Genomic DNA, 16713 nt, shown 5'->3' with positions numbered 1-16713 from the left:
TTCATCTCTTCTTCATTCCATTAATCCAACACTGCTGTTATGAAACATGCTGCTAAAGCATACAGTAACACCTAGGGAAGCCTACTGAACTTTGATGACAGAACAAGGATTATTTTGCTTTTTTTACTGTGGCAGGCATCACCTGTTTATACCCTGCTAAGTTCAACTGTTTTTAAGGGGCATGTAGATGGGAAGCTGGGTTTTCCAACTTTTTGTGTGGGTCCAGAAGGTGTCTACTTCTCCTGAGTAATAGCATCTGTTGCACAATGGCTGATAAAAATGTGGACATTATTTTTAGCAGCAAATAAGTAATGTGATAAAATTGGTGCTGCATTTTCTTCCTGACTCTGAGGACATGCCTCTATTTGGGCAGATCCTGGCAGATCTCTTGGTCCATAAGAGGTCACATTCAGAGGGGGCATCTACATGGCTTGGACTGTCTTTTATCAAAAGTTGATACCCATCTGATCAGATTCAACAGATTGAGCATGCTGCAGTTCCCATCAGCCAAAGAGTGCCAGCTGCCAGGAACTAGAAAAAGGTCTTCTTCTGTGGCAGTCCCTGCCTTATGGAATATTCTCTCCTCAGAATGGTTCCAACCCTGTTTACTTTTCACAAAGCTTTAAAAACCTGGCTATCTACCTGGGCCTAGGCCTCAGAATGTGTAAATGGCCTGTTACTTGGGTTTACTATTAGTTGATTAATCATCCTGGGTACTGTTTATACTTATTTATTTTGTGTATGTTTTTATTGTTTTAATGTCTCTTAAGTTATTTTAACTATTTTAGAAATATAGAATTGTAAGCCCCCCAGACTCACTTGGTTGAGTGGGTGTCTATAGAAATTGACTGATTGAACGAATGAATGAATGAATGAATGAATGAATGAATGATACACATACATATACACAGGGCTTTTTTTCTCATAGAACGCTCAGAACGGAGTTCCGGCACCTTTTTTGGATGGAACCTTGTAGGGTAGGCAAGGCAGGTTGTATGACATGTGTGAGTTCCGGCACCTTTTTCTTTTACAAAAAAAGCACTGCATATACATATAAACAAGTATGTTTTATCATTAATTTATATATTCTTTATTTGGGATATACAAATCAAACTGTCTTTGTAGCGTATTTGGATAACCACTATCTTTTGAACTTTTTTCCATTTTTGATTAATTTGCAGGCTGCCATTTTACTATTATCTGTGCAACCCTATAATAGGTCACCATTTCAGAGATATTTCCTTATCTAAACATAAAAACTAAATGATCAGGGGCAAAACAAAGCAGTGGAAGTAGGAGAAACCTGTGCCTTCTTGTTCACTTGACCATCTCTGCCTGCCCTCCAAGGGCTGATGGAGGGGGGGAATTGATCTACCAGGCCTCTGCATGGCTAAAGTGGGATCAGTTTATGCCAGGGTTCCCCGATCTCCAGGCTGTACTGAAGTTACAATTTTGCCAAATTTCAATCCCACAGAACTCATGGATCCTGGACTATGGATATATTCTGCAAGCTTACCCATTTGAGCTATCTAGTTCAAAAATTGTAGCCCTATGTTTCACCCAATTGAAAATTATAGACACAAGAGTTTTAGTAGTATCTTAATATAAATGGAGACATAAACAATTCGTTTGTAGATTGATGTACTTAACTGCATTCCATTTCAACAGCTACCTTACCCCATAGGAGTCTATGTTGTTCACCAAATAATTCCTTGAATCAAGGAACTCCTTAGCCTTCCTAAAGTTAGTAATCACATTATAAAATTAAGTTGAATGAATCTCCTTGTGGACAATCACTTAAATATGAACCTGCAGTGTGCTGCAACTGCCAAAAGTCAACACAGTGCTAGGCTGTGTTAACAGAGGGATAAAATCAAGATCATGTGAAGTGTTAATATCACTTTACAATGCCTTGATAAGGCCACAGTTTGAATACTGCATCCTGTTTTGGTCGCCACGATGTAAAAAAGATGTTGAGACTCTAGAAAGAGTACACAAAAATGATTAGGGGGCAACAAAAATGATTAGGGGATTGGAGGCTAAAACATATAAAGAACAGTTGCTGGAATTGGGTATGTCTAGTTTAATGAAGAGAAGGACTAGGACATGATAGCAGTGTTCCAATATGTCAGGGGTTGCCACAAAGAAGAGGGAGTTAAAGTATTCTTCAAAGCACCTGAGAGCAGGACAAGAAGCAATGGATGGAAACTAATTGAGAGAAGCAATCTAAGAAGAAATGTCCTGACAGTTAGAACAATTAATCATGGAACAACTTGTCTCCAGAACTTGTAAATGTTGCAACGCTGGAAGTTTTTAAGAAGAGATTTGTCTGAAATGGTATAGGGTTTCCTGCCTAAGCATGGGGTTAGACTAGAAGACCTCCAAGATCCCTTCCAACTCTATTATCATTGTTATTGTTATTAGGTTAAACAGCAATTTACCTTCTTCATTTTCTAATAGTCTCTCTGCCTTTAGGTAGTCCTTGACTTATAACCATTCATTTAATGACCATTCAAAGTTACAGTGGCATTGGAAAAAAATGACATATGGTCAGTTATCTCACTTGTGACCATTGCAGAATCTCTGCAGTCATATGATCAGACTTCAGGTGTTTGTCAGCCTCCATGCATTTATAATGATTGTATTGCCCCAAAGTCCTGGGATTGTCATTTGCAAGCTTTCTAGGGAGCTTCTGACAAGCAAAGTCAGAGAAGCCAGATCCACTTAACGAATGCATAATTTACTTAACAATTGTAGTGATTTTCTTAACAACAACAGCAAGAAAAGGTCATAAAATGGGGCAGTAATTGCTTAACATTTTCCTTGCTTAGAAGAAGAAATTTTGGGTTCGGTTGTGATCCTAAATTGACTTTATTGATACTGATTTTTCCACTTACTGTTAGAAAGCAAGATGCTATTTATAATAAGACTTGATAAAAGGGGATCCTTATTTGTTAATTTTAAGCTTTGGAGTTTGGTCCTTTAGAGATCTAGTTCCCCTGGGTTTGTATATTATATGTTGATGAAATGAATTTATTTTTATACCCTATTTATGGGGTATAAAATACAGTGGTTATGCATAAAATTGGTAACTTATATGCAGTTTGGCTATTATTTCAATAAGCATACTACTTCTGATGTATTTCCATTTTTATATGCCCTGTTTCCTATGCTTTTCCACTCATACTGTACTTCCGATTGCCTCTTGAAGAGTAAGTTAGTTTCAGATACATGGACTTCTTCAAGGCAAGTATAATCATACATCTGAATTACTGCACGGAGTAATTTCATTTTAGTACAAATTGTAAAGTTGGTTGAATTTATTCCAGTGATTCCCCTTTTTTAAAGTATCAAGATATGTACATAATATTTTTATACAGAGGCTATTTTATGAAGTCTTTCTTTTTTAATGAAATAAAGTAATACATTCCTTTTTCTTTTTCTTTAAATAGCAAAACTTAAGTTGAAAGTATTCATTGCTATGACTTGAGAAAAGTTATTATTATTGCCATGCAGTAATATTACCATTCTAAGATTATCTGTTCCTAACTTGGTCCTTCAGATCTTCCAATGGTCCAGCCTTCATTGCTGAAATTGAGTCCATCTACCTTGCTGCTAGTTGTCTTATATTTCCATTTTTCCCAACAATTTAAATTTTTCAATGAAGCTCAGTCTTATCATGTGTCAAAAATATTATATTTTAGTTTGGTGGGGAATACGAGATTGATTAATTCTATGATTTATTTGCTTGTTTCTTGGCTCCCCAAGACCCTGTATGTTATACATAATATTACAATGGTTAGCCAAATATTGCCACTAAAATAGAATTAGAACAATTACATCTAACAGAGCTGAACATCTTTTTTTCTGTTCAGAAATTTTCTAAACAAAAATATAGTGTGAAGTACAATTTTAAAACATAATATAATTTAATCTAAAAATCTAGACGAAGTAATATGCAAGTAAGATATGTCCCATTTTTGCCATACTGAAATAAAAAGGAGGTTGAAAGAGGAGCTTAAAAACACCCACCATGTATATTTATTCGTCCTTCTGCAAGCCCAAGTATATTAAGTGCTAACATCCTAATCAATGCTCACTGAAATCAATAGAGGAAGAAGATAAATAGATTGCAGAATTGCAGTCCATACAACTGAGTGATATAGATTGATAGATGATAAATGATGATAGATGATAGATGACAGACAGACAGACAGACAGACAAAAACCAGGATGCTTGCATTCAGATTCTCTTCTCCATTACCATCTTCTTTCCGATTTACTGCTTTAAAGTGAATGCATAATACCAAGAATTATTTTAATATACATATATTTGTCAAAATAAATCTGTTGTATCTTGATTATGGGCTTTTCACCCGATTTTTCTTTCCTTCTTTTCAGACGAAAGTTCATTTGTTACTTTGTATTCTTGGACTTCTGTAAACGGTTCTCATATTTCTAAACTGTTCCCTAGAACTGTAATCACACTGTTGACACATTAGTCATGATGAGTTTTTTTTCACTGAAGTCAGCAAGATTACATATTTTCTTTTTTGAATAAAATTTAGGTTTAATTTAAAGTTAAAAGGTAGATTTGCCAAACTATTTGTAACTTAGACCCTTTGATTGTTTGATTGTTGTTCTATATAAAATAATGTAAAATAAATAACTATTGTAAGTGAAAGAGTAAATACTAAGAAAAAGAGTAACTTTCTGAAAGACATTATGCTTTTTCTCATTCATACATGAATGTTCTAACACTTATAGTAATTCATAACTATATGAGTTTTTCTCCCTATAGTTTAAAATGGTAATCTAAACTGATGTTCAGCATCTGATTTTTGTTTTACTTTTTTATTAGATCAGATCCCAATTATTATCCACCATTTTCTGTTTGCATAGCTTTAGTCTGATTTGATGTCTGCTATGAATTCATAGAATAAAATATAGCAATGTTTTATGCTTGCTCCTTGATTTTTTTTCTTTAAATATTTTAAATGAGATATATAAGCAATGATGTATAGGTTATATAAATAGGTTAAGACCAAAACCAATATGCTCTAGTGAAGGCTCTTAACGGATAACAACATGCTATGTGAATGTGGAGAGACACAGAGCCTGGTCCATCTGCTGGTATATTAGCTACTACCAGAAATGGATACCCATAATGGAGGAGAAGGAGGAGGAGGAGGAGTGTTAGGCATATGGTGTTAGCTTACAATGTTGGGTCGAAAATATATTATTTTTATTTATTTATTTATTTTAATCCCATTTATATCCCGCCCTTCTCCGAAGACTCAGGGCGGCTTACAAGCTTAGCAGTAGCCTTCATTCTATGTATATGCCTCCTTATTAGGGCTTTCACCCCCCCCCCAGCGGCATTTTTACAAAGTCAGCTTATTGCCCCCAACAATCTGGGTCCTCATTTTACCTACCTGGGAAGGATGGAAGGCTGAGTCAACCTTGAATTATGTCTTTAAGATGTTATGTCTTTAAGATGTTAATTGGCCAATGGGTGTGTAAGTGTTCTCATGGCCATAAGAGGGAGCTAGTAATGTAGCTTTTTTCTCCCTCTGAATTCACTGCTCTCTACTGTTATTGTTTTTGCTCTGTTACTGTGATAAACCTGTACATCTGTGTATTGACCTCTGGACTGGTAAGAAGACTTTGTATTTTGGATTACTTCTTGGACCGTTGCTATTGTGTATGAACTGGACTGTTTATTTTTTGACTGTGCATTTTTGTTTCTACACCACCCCAAAAGTAAACTACTTTTTGCTTTTACAACTCAGTGTACTCTTGTGTTTACTGTGTGACTCTTGCTGCTCTCAGTACCCTTCCTTGTCTGTGCAACTCTTTGGTAGCACAAGGAGATCTCTGCACAACAATTCTTAACAAGGAGGAGGAGGAGGAGGAGGAGGAGGAGGAGGAGGAGGAGGAGGAGGAGGAGGTGGAGGAGATGTAATGCCTATTTATGCTTATTTCTTTTGTTTCATTTTAACCCTGAACTGTTATATAGCTTTCTGATAATATTTTTTCTGGTATAAATATCTTATGAACTATCATAGTATTAGAAAAAAGAAAAATAATTCACACTTTTAAAAAAAAACTTATTTCCACAGAAGCAGCAGCACTCCTAAGATGGAACTTTCCAATTATACTACAGTGACTGAGTTTGTTATCGCAGGATTCTCCAGCCTGCAAAAGACCAGAATTCCATTATTTGTACTCATTCTAATCATGTACACATTAACAATAATAGGAAACACAGTCATAGTCTTCATCACCAGTTGTGAGCCTTCTCTCAGCACCCCAATGTACTTCTTCTTGAGAAACTTTTCCTTTCTAGAGATCTGTTTTACTACAGTTACAGTCCCAACCATATTGGCTGACCTCATTAGAGAAAAGAACGTTGTATCTTTCAACTGTTGTCTTACTCAGATATATTTTTTCCATGCTTTTGGTGGTATTGAGTGCCTCCTTCTGGCTGCAATGGCTTATGATAGATATGTAGCTATACGTTTTCCTCTGAGATATAATAGAATTATAAATAATATTGTTTGTACTCAACTCTCCATTTGGTCTTGGATTACTGGTTTGGTCCTACCATTAGTACCAGTTTTTCTAATATCACAGCTCAGCTATTGTGGAAGCAATATTGTAGATCATTTTTTCTGTGACATATTGCCATTGCTCAGGCTAGTTTGTAATCAGACTCAACTCAATGAAATGTTGAGTTTTTTCATCTGTTCTTTCATTCTTGTTGGATCATTCACATTAACTGCAATTTCTTATGCTGCCATCTTGATTGCTGTTCTGAATATTCGTTCTTCAGATGGACGTAAAAAGGCCTTTTCCACCTTTGCCTCTCATTTAACAGTGGTTGGTATCTTTTATGGAACCATGATGTTCATCTATGTCAGGCCCACCCGAAATTTCTCCTTTAACATGGACCAGTTGGTAGCTATGTTCTACTGTGTTATCACTCCACTTTTGAATCCCATGATATATAGCCTTAGGAATAAGGAAGTTAAACAAGCCCTTAAAAAAGTTGTATGTAAAAGATTGGAAGACTTATAGTCCTGAACAAGTATTCTGAAAAACATTAAATTATAACAGGGGTAGGCAACTTTGGCTCTTTTATGACTCATGGACATCAACTCCCAGTATTCCTGAACCAGCATGGCTCAGTACGTAAACCACTCCATTTCGCTTCAGCATGGCTGGCTCAGGAATTCTGGGAGTTGAAGTCCACGAGTCATAAAAGAGCCAAGGTTGCCTATCCCTGAGTTATACAAAAGCAACAAAAACGGTCTTATATATACTAGGTTCTATTTGCAATTTTGTACTCACTTAATCTAGAAATAACTGTTGTTACTCTGTAGGCCCTCTTTCTGGGTAGACCAACATACAGTTGTATTCTTAGTAGCAAATATAGTGAATACTTCATAGCATATTGACTACTGAAGTTAAAATTAATAAGTCATATTTAGGGTAAGTTTTCTCATTAAAAAAAGGGAAGAGGGAAAGAAGAGAGGAGGGAGGAGGAGGAAAATACTGTATGTAGTTTTCTGAATCCAGCTTTAAATATCAGAAATCATTTTCTAATTGAAAAAGCAGGTTTCAATTTCAATTTGCCAAATGTAAGAAGAAATATGTTTTCATACTACTCTGCATATTTTATCTTGTATACAAATAAAATGATACATTAGCGTTCTGTTTTGCAGTGAATAATAAATGCTGACAGCCGTCTTTAAATTTCTTTTTATTTTATTTATTTATCAAATTTTTTGAAACTGTCCATCTCCCTTACCAGGGGACTCTGGGAGGTGAACAAAAAAAAATTATTAAAACATGAAATATGTTTTAAAATTTACAATTTTAAAAAGCAAGGATAGATTATGAAGTAATATTCAATAGTAATAAAAACACGGGAGGAAGAGGTTTCTGGGTGCTAATCAATAGCTTCTGGCTCTTCTGTGGGTTCCAAGCATATTTTTACATCTTTCCAAAATTGCTGCCTGCCTCACCTCTGGTGAGCGAATGTTCCACAGGGTGGAGGCAACGGCAGAGGAAGCTTTCTAGTCAGAATTCTCACAGGGTCCACAATACACCATCCCTGCCTCACAGGTGACATGGTCTAATGTAATGGGATGCAAATGTATCCATAGATAACATGGCCCCAAACAATATCATTTTCCTTAGTGAAGGGTAACTTAGAAGAGTATAATTAGCTTGGTGAAAGACAAAGCACAAACCAAATATATATACAGGATGGATGATGGCATAGGAAGAAGAAAAAAACAATGATATTGTTTCTTTGCCAAGTCTCCCCATTTACATTTTCAGTATAACATCAATATCTTATGAACATGCTGGCTCATCACACAGTGTTCTTTCACTATATCTGCTGCATATTGATTGATTATGTGATGTGGAGTTTGTCACTTACATAAATTACTATCCAGAATGGGTGGTTGGAAGAGTGGGGTATGAAAGACAGACAGTGATAATTTCCTTTTTTTTAAAGAAAAAGTGAACATTTACATTGTCGATAGCCTAATAATTAATAACAATTTTGTCTAGGTCATGTTTAAGATTTTTTACTAAAAAATTACTTAAAATGTAGCTTTGAGCAAAACAATAGCTTGAGGTCGGTATGCTTTGGCTTTACAGAAAGAAAAATAAAAATTAAACTAGCCAATTTATCCAGCTCTATCAAATATTTTTATAACCAATATGATTTCAAGTTACACTAGGAATAGTACCTCATTGTGCTTCATAACTCTAATATCTCTCCATAAGAGGAAGCAACATAATTACCATTGAGTCTACTTCTGTTAAAGCACGCCGCAAGGAGACAAACTAACATTCCTTTGTTACTTCTATCACAGTACTCTCCAATGGAAGGAAGCTAACAGGGTTACAGTACATCTCAATAATTCAAATGGTTAATTCTGGAACTGAAGATTTGTATTTATCTTCATATCCTTAGAATAGGAATGTGAAAGAATTATTCATTTATCAAATTTATGTAATTTTCAACTTTTAATGATCCTGGGCAGCTCAAAAGTACCAAAACAAGAAAAATGCAATTAACAACAACAACAATAACCTTTGTTCCCAAAATCTAGGAAACATCAATATGCAATATTTCAATGAATTAAACCCTTTATAGCATGTATTTTACATTTTTTTTACCTAGAGGCAAGTCATATATGCATTCAATTTTCACCTGAAATGTAACAGTGATAGAAAAAAAGGGTGTAAATATAATAACAGTTGTTAAAAATAGGGTGTAAATGAAATTTGTCTCAACATGTGTCATTTTTAAGCATGCACATGAAATGTTAAATAAATATAAATATGCTAAATTGTGAGCCATATATTCAAATATAGTCTTGATGCTATACAACAAGTTCATCCAAGAAAATATCTTCACTAATAGAAAAATTCAACTAGATCAGGGGTCACAATGTCACGTGACGTGTTGCAATGTATCACAACTTTTTTGCCATTGCTGGCAATGGGGTGGGTGTGGTTTTGTTATGATGTATCTGGCCAGTGGGCTGGCAGTTTGACATCCCTGAACTAGATGAAAGAGTCCTGATTCTTTTCTAATGAAAAATGTAACCCAACATGATATTTTGCATGGTTATTAAACACTAGCATAGTATTATGGGAAGATCTTCATCCATAGTTTCCTGTGATAAAATTGCTAAGTAAGAGTTCAAACCTAGAAATTATGGCTTATGAGAATACTCATTTGATGTTGAGCAAGAAGACGAGCTTTTACAAAAGAAAAATAATGCAGAATCTTCAAGTGACAAAGTATTCAGAATGTGTTTGAAATAATAGAAGATACTCATAGCTTGGGTTTTAGATTTTGTCTGTGGTTTGTTCTCCAAGCTTGTTTTAATATAATTTCTGAATGTTTCATTACCAAATTAGGTAACATCAGCAGCAGGATTTTCTTGTCCTATTCTCCTTAGCTCATAAATGTCTTGTGTGCCGATGTGGTCATGGAGTTGTTTGTTAGGAGCTATATTTGAATTCTGAGCAGCTGATTGGTTCTTTTGTTAATTGGCACTTTGAATGGTCTGGTTTCTTACATATTCATATGTTGGATCTAGATATATCTAGAAATATTCCAGCAAAGGAGCAATTAACAAGCATATTGATCTAGACCCAACATATCAATATGTAAGAAACCAGACCATTCAAAGTGCCAATCAACAAGGGAACCAATAAGCTGCTCAGAATTCAAATATAGCTCCTAATGAACAAACAACTGCACAACCAACTGACCACACCAGCACACAAGACGCTTATGAGATAAGGAGAATAGGGCAATAAAATCCTGCTGCTGATGTTACCTAGTTTAGTAACGAAATTACATTTAAAAAGCTTGGAGAACAAACCACAACCAAAATCCAGAATGTGTCTCATGGAGATCTGGATTCCTGAGAGAAGAAAAACACAAAGCCCACTGGGGAGCAGTAGGTCTGTGGAATTCAAACCTGTGGGAGAAACCTGTATTTTAAATGCCATAGAGTCATTTCAATAGCTAATATATTACTTTACCAGTACTATGTTCTATTAGACCAAACACAACTTTCTCACACTGTTATTCTGTTATACTTCCTTCTCAAGATTTTGTGAGGCAAGCAACCATCTCATCTACTGACAGGTTTGAGTCTAAATAGTAAAAGCTTTTCCTGCTACAAATTAGTTCTACTTGTCATCTATAGATGTATTTTTCTTTCATTATATTGTTTCAGTAATGCATTATTGTTTTATCCCTGATTAATTTTACCCCTTATCAATTAGATCTCCTTGAGCATCCATTGGCATAAATAAAAATCTTTTTGCTTTGCTTTATCATAGCATATTGCTTCAAAAGAAGAAAGAGTAATGTTTCTTCTGTAATGTAAGCACTTACTAGAAGTGTAACATGTTTATTATGTCTACGTTTGATATTTTAAACAGAATAATATTAGATGTCTAACTTATTTCACAATAAAATGAAAGAAATACAGTGCATAGTTCTGAGAATTAGAGAAGAAAAAAAAAACTTAAAGAGAAATCAGATGAATACTATTATAAGCAATATCCAAATCAAATGAATGTTGAGGCAAGTTTGTTTTAAGTTTGGTTTGTTTTTTTGTCAGAGATTTTATTTTATTGTAGCCACCTCACTAAAGAGTCTTCTGGTCTTCTCTCTTTTATACTCCGTTATCCCCACCAGCATTTCTTCACATTTTAGTAATGTGAAGTTTATTAAGCAAAACATTCCACTTGCTGAAATATCTTAAATAGGAAGTTCAGAGTGAACTTCAGGAAAAGCTTCCTGACTGTACAAAGTTTTGTCAATGAGATGTCATCTATCGGAGATGTACTGTATAATGGATCCTGCATTGAGCAAGGAACTGAATGACTTCTAAGGTCATTTTCAACTTAAATTTCTGTAACATCTTCAGTAGACCATAATTTGTTTATCCTCACATACACAATTTTTATATAAATTTTCTATGTGAGGATAAACAAATTGTGGTCCACTGAAAATTTCTTCTACAAGAATATTCTAAACAGAGATTTATAAATTCTCTCAGAAATGTCTTATGGTAAATTAAGTAAAAAAAGCTGATGAAAAACACATGTCACAATGTATTTGTTGATAAAAGTAAGTGGACTTACATTAGGAGCAAAGTTATTAATGATAAAAAAGTTAATCTTCTCTTAGGAATGATCCAAAAGTTCCCTTAACAGATTTCTTTTTATTATTATATAGGTCAAATGCTGCCTAGAGTGTAGCATAACTCTATATTTATATAAAGCCTTGGTGGAGCAGAGGGCTGATGCCTCCTTAAGTAACACCAGCTGCCTGCAATTAGTGCAGGTTTGAGTGCAGGTTTGAGTCCACCAGGCTCAAGGTTGACTCAGCCTTCCATCCTTCCGAGGTAGGTAAAATGAGGACCCAGATTGTTGGGGGCAATAAGCTGACTTTGTAATAATGCCGTTTGGGGTGTGTGTGAAAGCCCTAACAAGCAGGCATATACATAGAATGAAGGCTACTGCTAAGCTTGTAAGCCGCCCTGAGTCTTCGGAGAAGGGCGGGATATAAATGGAATTAAAATAAATAAATAAATAAATAAAGCAATAGTCTCTTCTGCATTTCTTAACTAAAAAAAAGTGAGTTTCTAGGCCAAATTATATACATTGTGCAAATAATATTAAAGAATATTGTGAAGCTGAATCCAATAATGACTTGATTCTGATAATGACTGAATCTGAAAATGATAATGAAAAGGTAAGATTTTAATTTGAAATAATTTAATTAAATCTGAAATATTCTGATTCAAAGTTAGGCAAAACTCTCCTGTTATTAATGGGAAATGGGAAACGCAGCTTAAAAACTCTGGGCATGAAAGTAGTAGGGTTGAATGAATGAAACTTAAAGAGAGTGTTGAAATACTAAAAAAAATGTAGTATTTAGTCTGACAAACTGAGGATCCAAAATAATTGGGTATAATGGTAATACATAGAGAGAAGAGTTTTCACAGTGAGCATGGAGTCGAAGCCATGATTAAACACATATGTGATAAGATAATAACTGTTTTTTTCTCCCTCCATATCCAGTGTAAACATCATGTTCTTATCCAAAACTGGGAATCAAACGTCTGTTACAGAATTCATACTGCTGGGAATTTTAAATATTACACATGGAAGGAACTTCTTCGCCATCCTTTTTCTTACTATGTATATTATCTGCATTTCAGGGAATTCATTCATAATTACTGTCACTATGTTAAATCGATCTCTCCACACACCAATGTACTTTTTCCTTGGCAATCTTTCTTTCTTGGATATTTGTTATATCTCTGTGACTGTACCAAAAATGTTAGCAAGTCTTTGGCTGCAGTGTCCCATCATTTCTTTGGCAGATTGTGTAGCACAGCTTTATTTCCTTATTGCCTTAATGGGCACTGAAGGATTCCTACTTGCCTTCATGGCTCTTGACCGCTACTTTGCTATATGCCGCCCTTTGGTCTATACCAAGCTCATGAATAAATACACATGTCTCCAGCTAGCTACCATATCTTGGGTTTGTGGTTTTCTAAATTCTTCTCTCCATACAACACTTACATTCCATTTGTCTTTCTGCCAGTCTAATAGGATTAGTCACTTTTTCTGTGACATCCCTCCTTTATTGAGCATCTCATGCTCTGATGTATTATTTAATAAAATTGCCATTTTCACAATAGGCATATTTATAGGTCTTAGCCCTTTCTTTTTCACATTGGTCTCTTATGCATTCATCCTTCATGCTATTATGAGCAATGATCACAAAGGGCGGCATCACAAAGCCATTTCTACTTGTGCATCTCACATTCTAGTTGTGATTCTGTTTTATGGTTCTGCTATCTTCACATATTTCAATCCCACGTCTACCAATTCATTTGAAAAATATCAGATTGTAGGAGTTTTATATAATATTTTAACCCCCACACTCAATCCCATAATCTACAGTTTACGGAACAAGGAAGTGAAACTGGCTCTGAAGAAATTGATGCATCTGAGGAAACTGGTCCATGGCAGTTAGGATCCAATTCAGGTGATTTAAATCAGGTTTATTCAACTGGTACAGTATAGGGAAGAAGATGGACAAAAGACGTTTTGTACAAAATATGTGATCAACTAACACGTGGCACATGAGATGAGTCATGATGCAAGTCCTCTTTCTTTCTTTCAGTTCTGTATTCATCCAAAGCCTTTAATTGATTTTCAGATACAATCTTCTGTTTTATAACATACTCTGATAGTTGCCAAAAGAAAGTTATATATGATTCAATTCATTCAATAGCTCCTAAATTGTATAAATGCTAGGAAGAATGGTTGTGTTTGAGAAGCATGGTGAATCTTTCCAATTATTTTGACGTTTGTCCTCTTTGTTCATTACCTGATTATCCAAAATTGTAATTTAGGGAACAAGTTGATTGCATACATATTCTTAAATGTTCATATTATATTGTTTGATATTACTGTCATTAATTAATTTTAATGTATCAGCTATTTCATTTTTTTGTTCTATTTGAAGAAAATGCATTGTAAAATCTAATAACCATAGATATTGAATACTTGCTATTTTAATATTGTTTGTGATACTCCTCTCTTGCAACTATATAATAAAATCAGCTCAAAGTAAATTTATGAAGAGTTGTTACACAGAACACAATGAATTGAGGATAAAAGCTTTGAAAATATAACACAGAAAGCTCTTATTGTATTTGTTCCAAGCCATTTTACTTGGTTACATCATTTCCCATTGTTCATTCCTAGACAAATTCCTAAATAAAAGGTATTAATGTTACTGAGTCTCATCATATGTCATTTGGGCATTATTATACTTAATTTTGAAAAATTTAAACAAAATTGTTGAATTTGGTTTCTGAAAATATAAAGATGGGAATTATATAGATTGAACAGTTAATAGAAGTAAAGATCTCTATATAAAAATTTAAGACAGTTCAGGTTTTAAGAAACAAAACACTTGTGAAAGAAGGAAAAGGTTAAAAAAAGGAGCAATATCCTAGGTATCTACAATTTTATATTGCAACAATGTAAGTTATAACAACTTTTATCTTAAATATGCAGAAGGAACTGCTGCACATTATAAATTTATACCTTTATAAGTACAAATTGAAATTCCCAATCCAAACATCAAATTTGAGAAATAATGAATATTGCTTATCCATCTGTATTATTCCTACCATTCTAAAAAGATGATCAACAGACAAGTAGGGTGATTCTAAGCTTTCAAATCTACCAGCAATTTATTTTGATAAATGTACAATTAATTTTAGCAAGACAATATTAAAGATGTTCAAGTTGTGTTACATGCTGATCAACATATCCTTTTTGGCAAGTTCTCTAAACATTTCTAAAATCTAGCACATCAGAATGATGTTTTTATCATGTTGGAATCCTCTATATATAACAACCACAGATATTGTACAAGGGCAAATGGGAATCAAATATTTTTATTACATATATTAAAATTCCCATCAAATCCCATCATTTGGATTTTTGTAACCAAAACATCTTGGTGGACTCAGATTGCAGAATATAGTTTTGTATCATGCATTTTACACAGCTGAAGTCACTCTTGATTAACAGCCTGAAAAAAGTTAGTAGATAATTATTAAAATAAGAAAAGAGTTAAATGTATCTTTCACAAACATAATAAGTATTATTGCCACCTAAATGGCTAATGACAGGATCTCTTTTAAAAAGGAAGATGATTTGAGTCCTTAAGTTAATTAACAACTTTCATTGGAATTCTTAAAGGAGAGAGTTCTGCTTATGGCAAACTATAAAAAGAGAAAGTAAACATAGTTTTATTTAAAACAGAAGTAAGATATATTAATAAGTTTCATTATTAAAAGCAAGTAAACTCAGAAAAAAACACTATCACATGTTCTTAATTTCTAGAGTTATTCAGTTCTCTAAATTCTTTATTTGGCCAAAGGGACTTGATACTAACATTTTCTCATTTTCATTTTGAATGATCTGAGAATTTTGTCTTAATATATTGAAATTGCTGTAGTGAAGTTAAACCAATTTACTCTTTCTAATAAATTCTTCATTTAATGACCATAACTGGGTCATCTCACTTGACCACTTTACACAACAACCAACATTCTGGGCCTAATTATGGATGCAAGTGGAAGACTAACTATATTACTATTTTAAGGAGGGAATCTGTGGCACTGTTCTGTGACTATAGTAAAGTTTATTTATCTAAAGTTTGATGTGATAAAATGTTATTATACTATACATAATCATATGCTTTCAAAAATAAATGTACAATTTTATTATATACTTGTATCAAATATTCATTTTCCTTTAGACATATATGCCAAAATATATGGTTCTTTCTGAAATTCATGGAATGGGGAGATGAATAAAAGACATTAGCAGACTTTGTTCATCCCTTGTTATCTATGATGTTATTCATTCCCATGTGTTGACGATCATGATATTAATGGTGATGCAGATGGCAATGATGCTGATGGTTTGTTTTGGTTCAAATCTCATTGCTGAATTGAGGTCCAGAGCCATACATGGTTTAGAGACAGGATTCTATTCTTATAGTGAAAATAATGCAGAATGAAATAAAATAAAAGTGTTTTTGTTCTGATTCTCATGTTTGATTTTTCCCTCATTCCCATTTGTCTCTCTAATTCCCTTATTTCCAAATATTGTGTTGATTGACTCCACAAATGGTAAATAAAAGAGATGGTAGGGAATTCAGGATACAGAGAGGGGGAGTTAGATGTTGTTATTGATGTTTTCTGGAAATGTTATTTGGCTCATATATTAATAATGTTGAGATATATTTGGGTTCATATCTACACTTATTTATAATCATTCAAATATCAATCAACACAAATTATGTGCTGTGTATTATAAAAAATAAAAAATGCATATATGTAAATAAAATATATATAATGTTTTTCTTAAAATAAAAATTATAATGATATTTTTGGAAGCATTATTAATTGACTTGCTTAGTTTTATTACAGAAAAAATTAATTTATTGAAAGAGAGGTGAGGAGAAGGAAAGAGGGAGAGAGAGATCTTTGGCAGAGATTCTGAGGTTTTGGGGAATCAATCTTTTCAAATTAATAATAGTTCTCCACATTACAAATT

At 33.8% G+C, this 16713-nt stretch overlaps 2 protein-coding genes across 2 annotated transcripts; both read left to right on the top strand.

Annotated features, from left to right (window-relative positions):
- Positions 1–6141: 6141 nt before the first annotated feature.
- LOC308678809 (olfactory receptor 5AS1-like) lies at positions 6142–7080 on the top strand (the record flags this gene model as incomplete). Its single annotated transcript, XM_081346042.1, has 1 exon — positions 6142–7080. The coding sequence occupies one exon, from the start codon at positions 6142–6144 to the stop codon at positions 7078–7080; it is 939 nt and encodes a 312-aa protein (XP_081202168.1).
- A 5569-nt stretch (positions 7081–12649) lies between these two features.
- Positions 12650–13603, top strand: LOC308678808 (olfactory receptor 5V1-like; the record flags this gene model as incomplete). The annotated part of the gene is made up of 1 exon (XM_081346041.1): positions 12650–13603. One exon carries the CDS (start codon positions 12650–12652, stop codon positions 13601–13603), a length of 954 nt encoding a protein of 317 aa, XP_081202167.1.
- Positions 13604–16713: the final 3110 nt, after the last annotated feature.

Source organism: Vipera berus (assembly GCF_964194415.1).
Source record: "Vipera berus genome assembly, chromosome: Z".
NCBI lineage: Eukaryota > Metazoa > Chordata > Lepidosauria > Squamata > Viperidae > Vipera > Vipera berus.
Note: the sequence above shows the minus strand (reverse complement) of the source record. Positions and strands in the feature narration are given on the sequence as shown.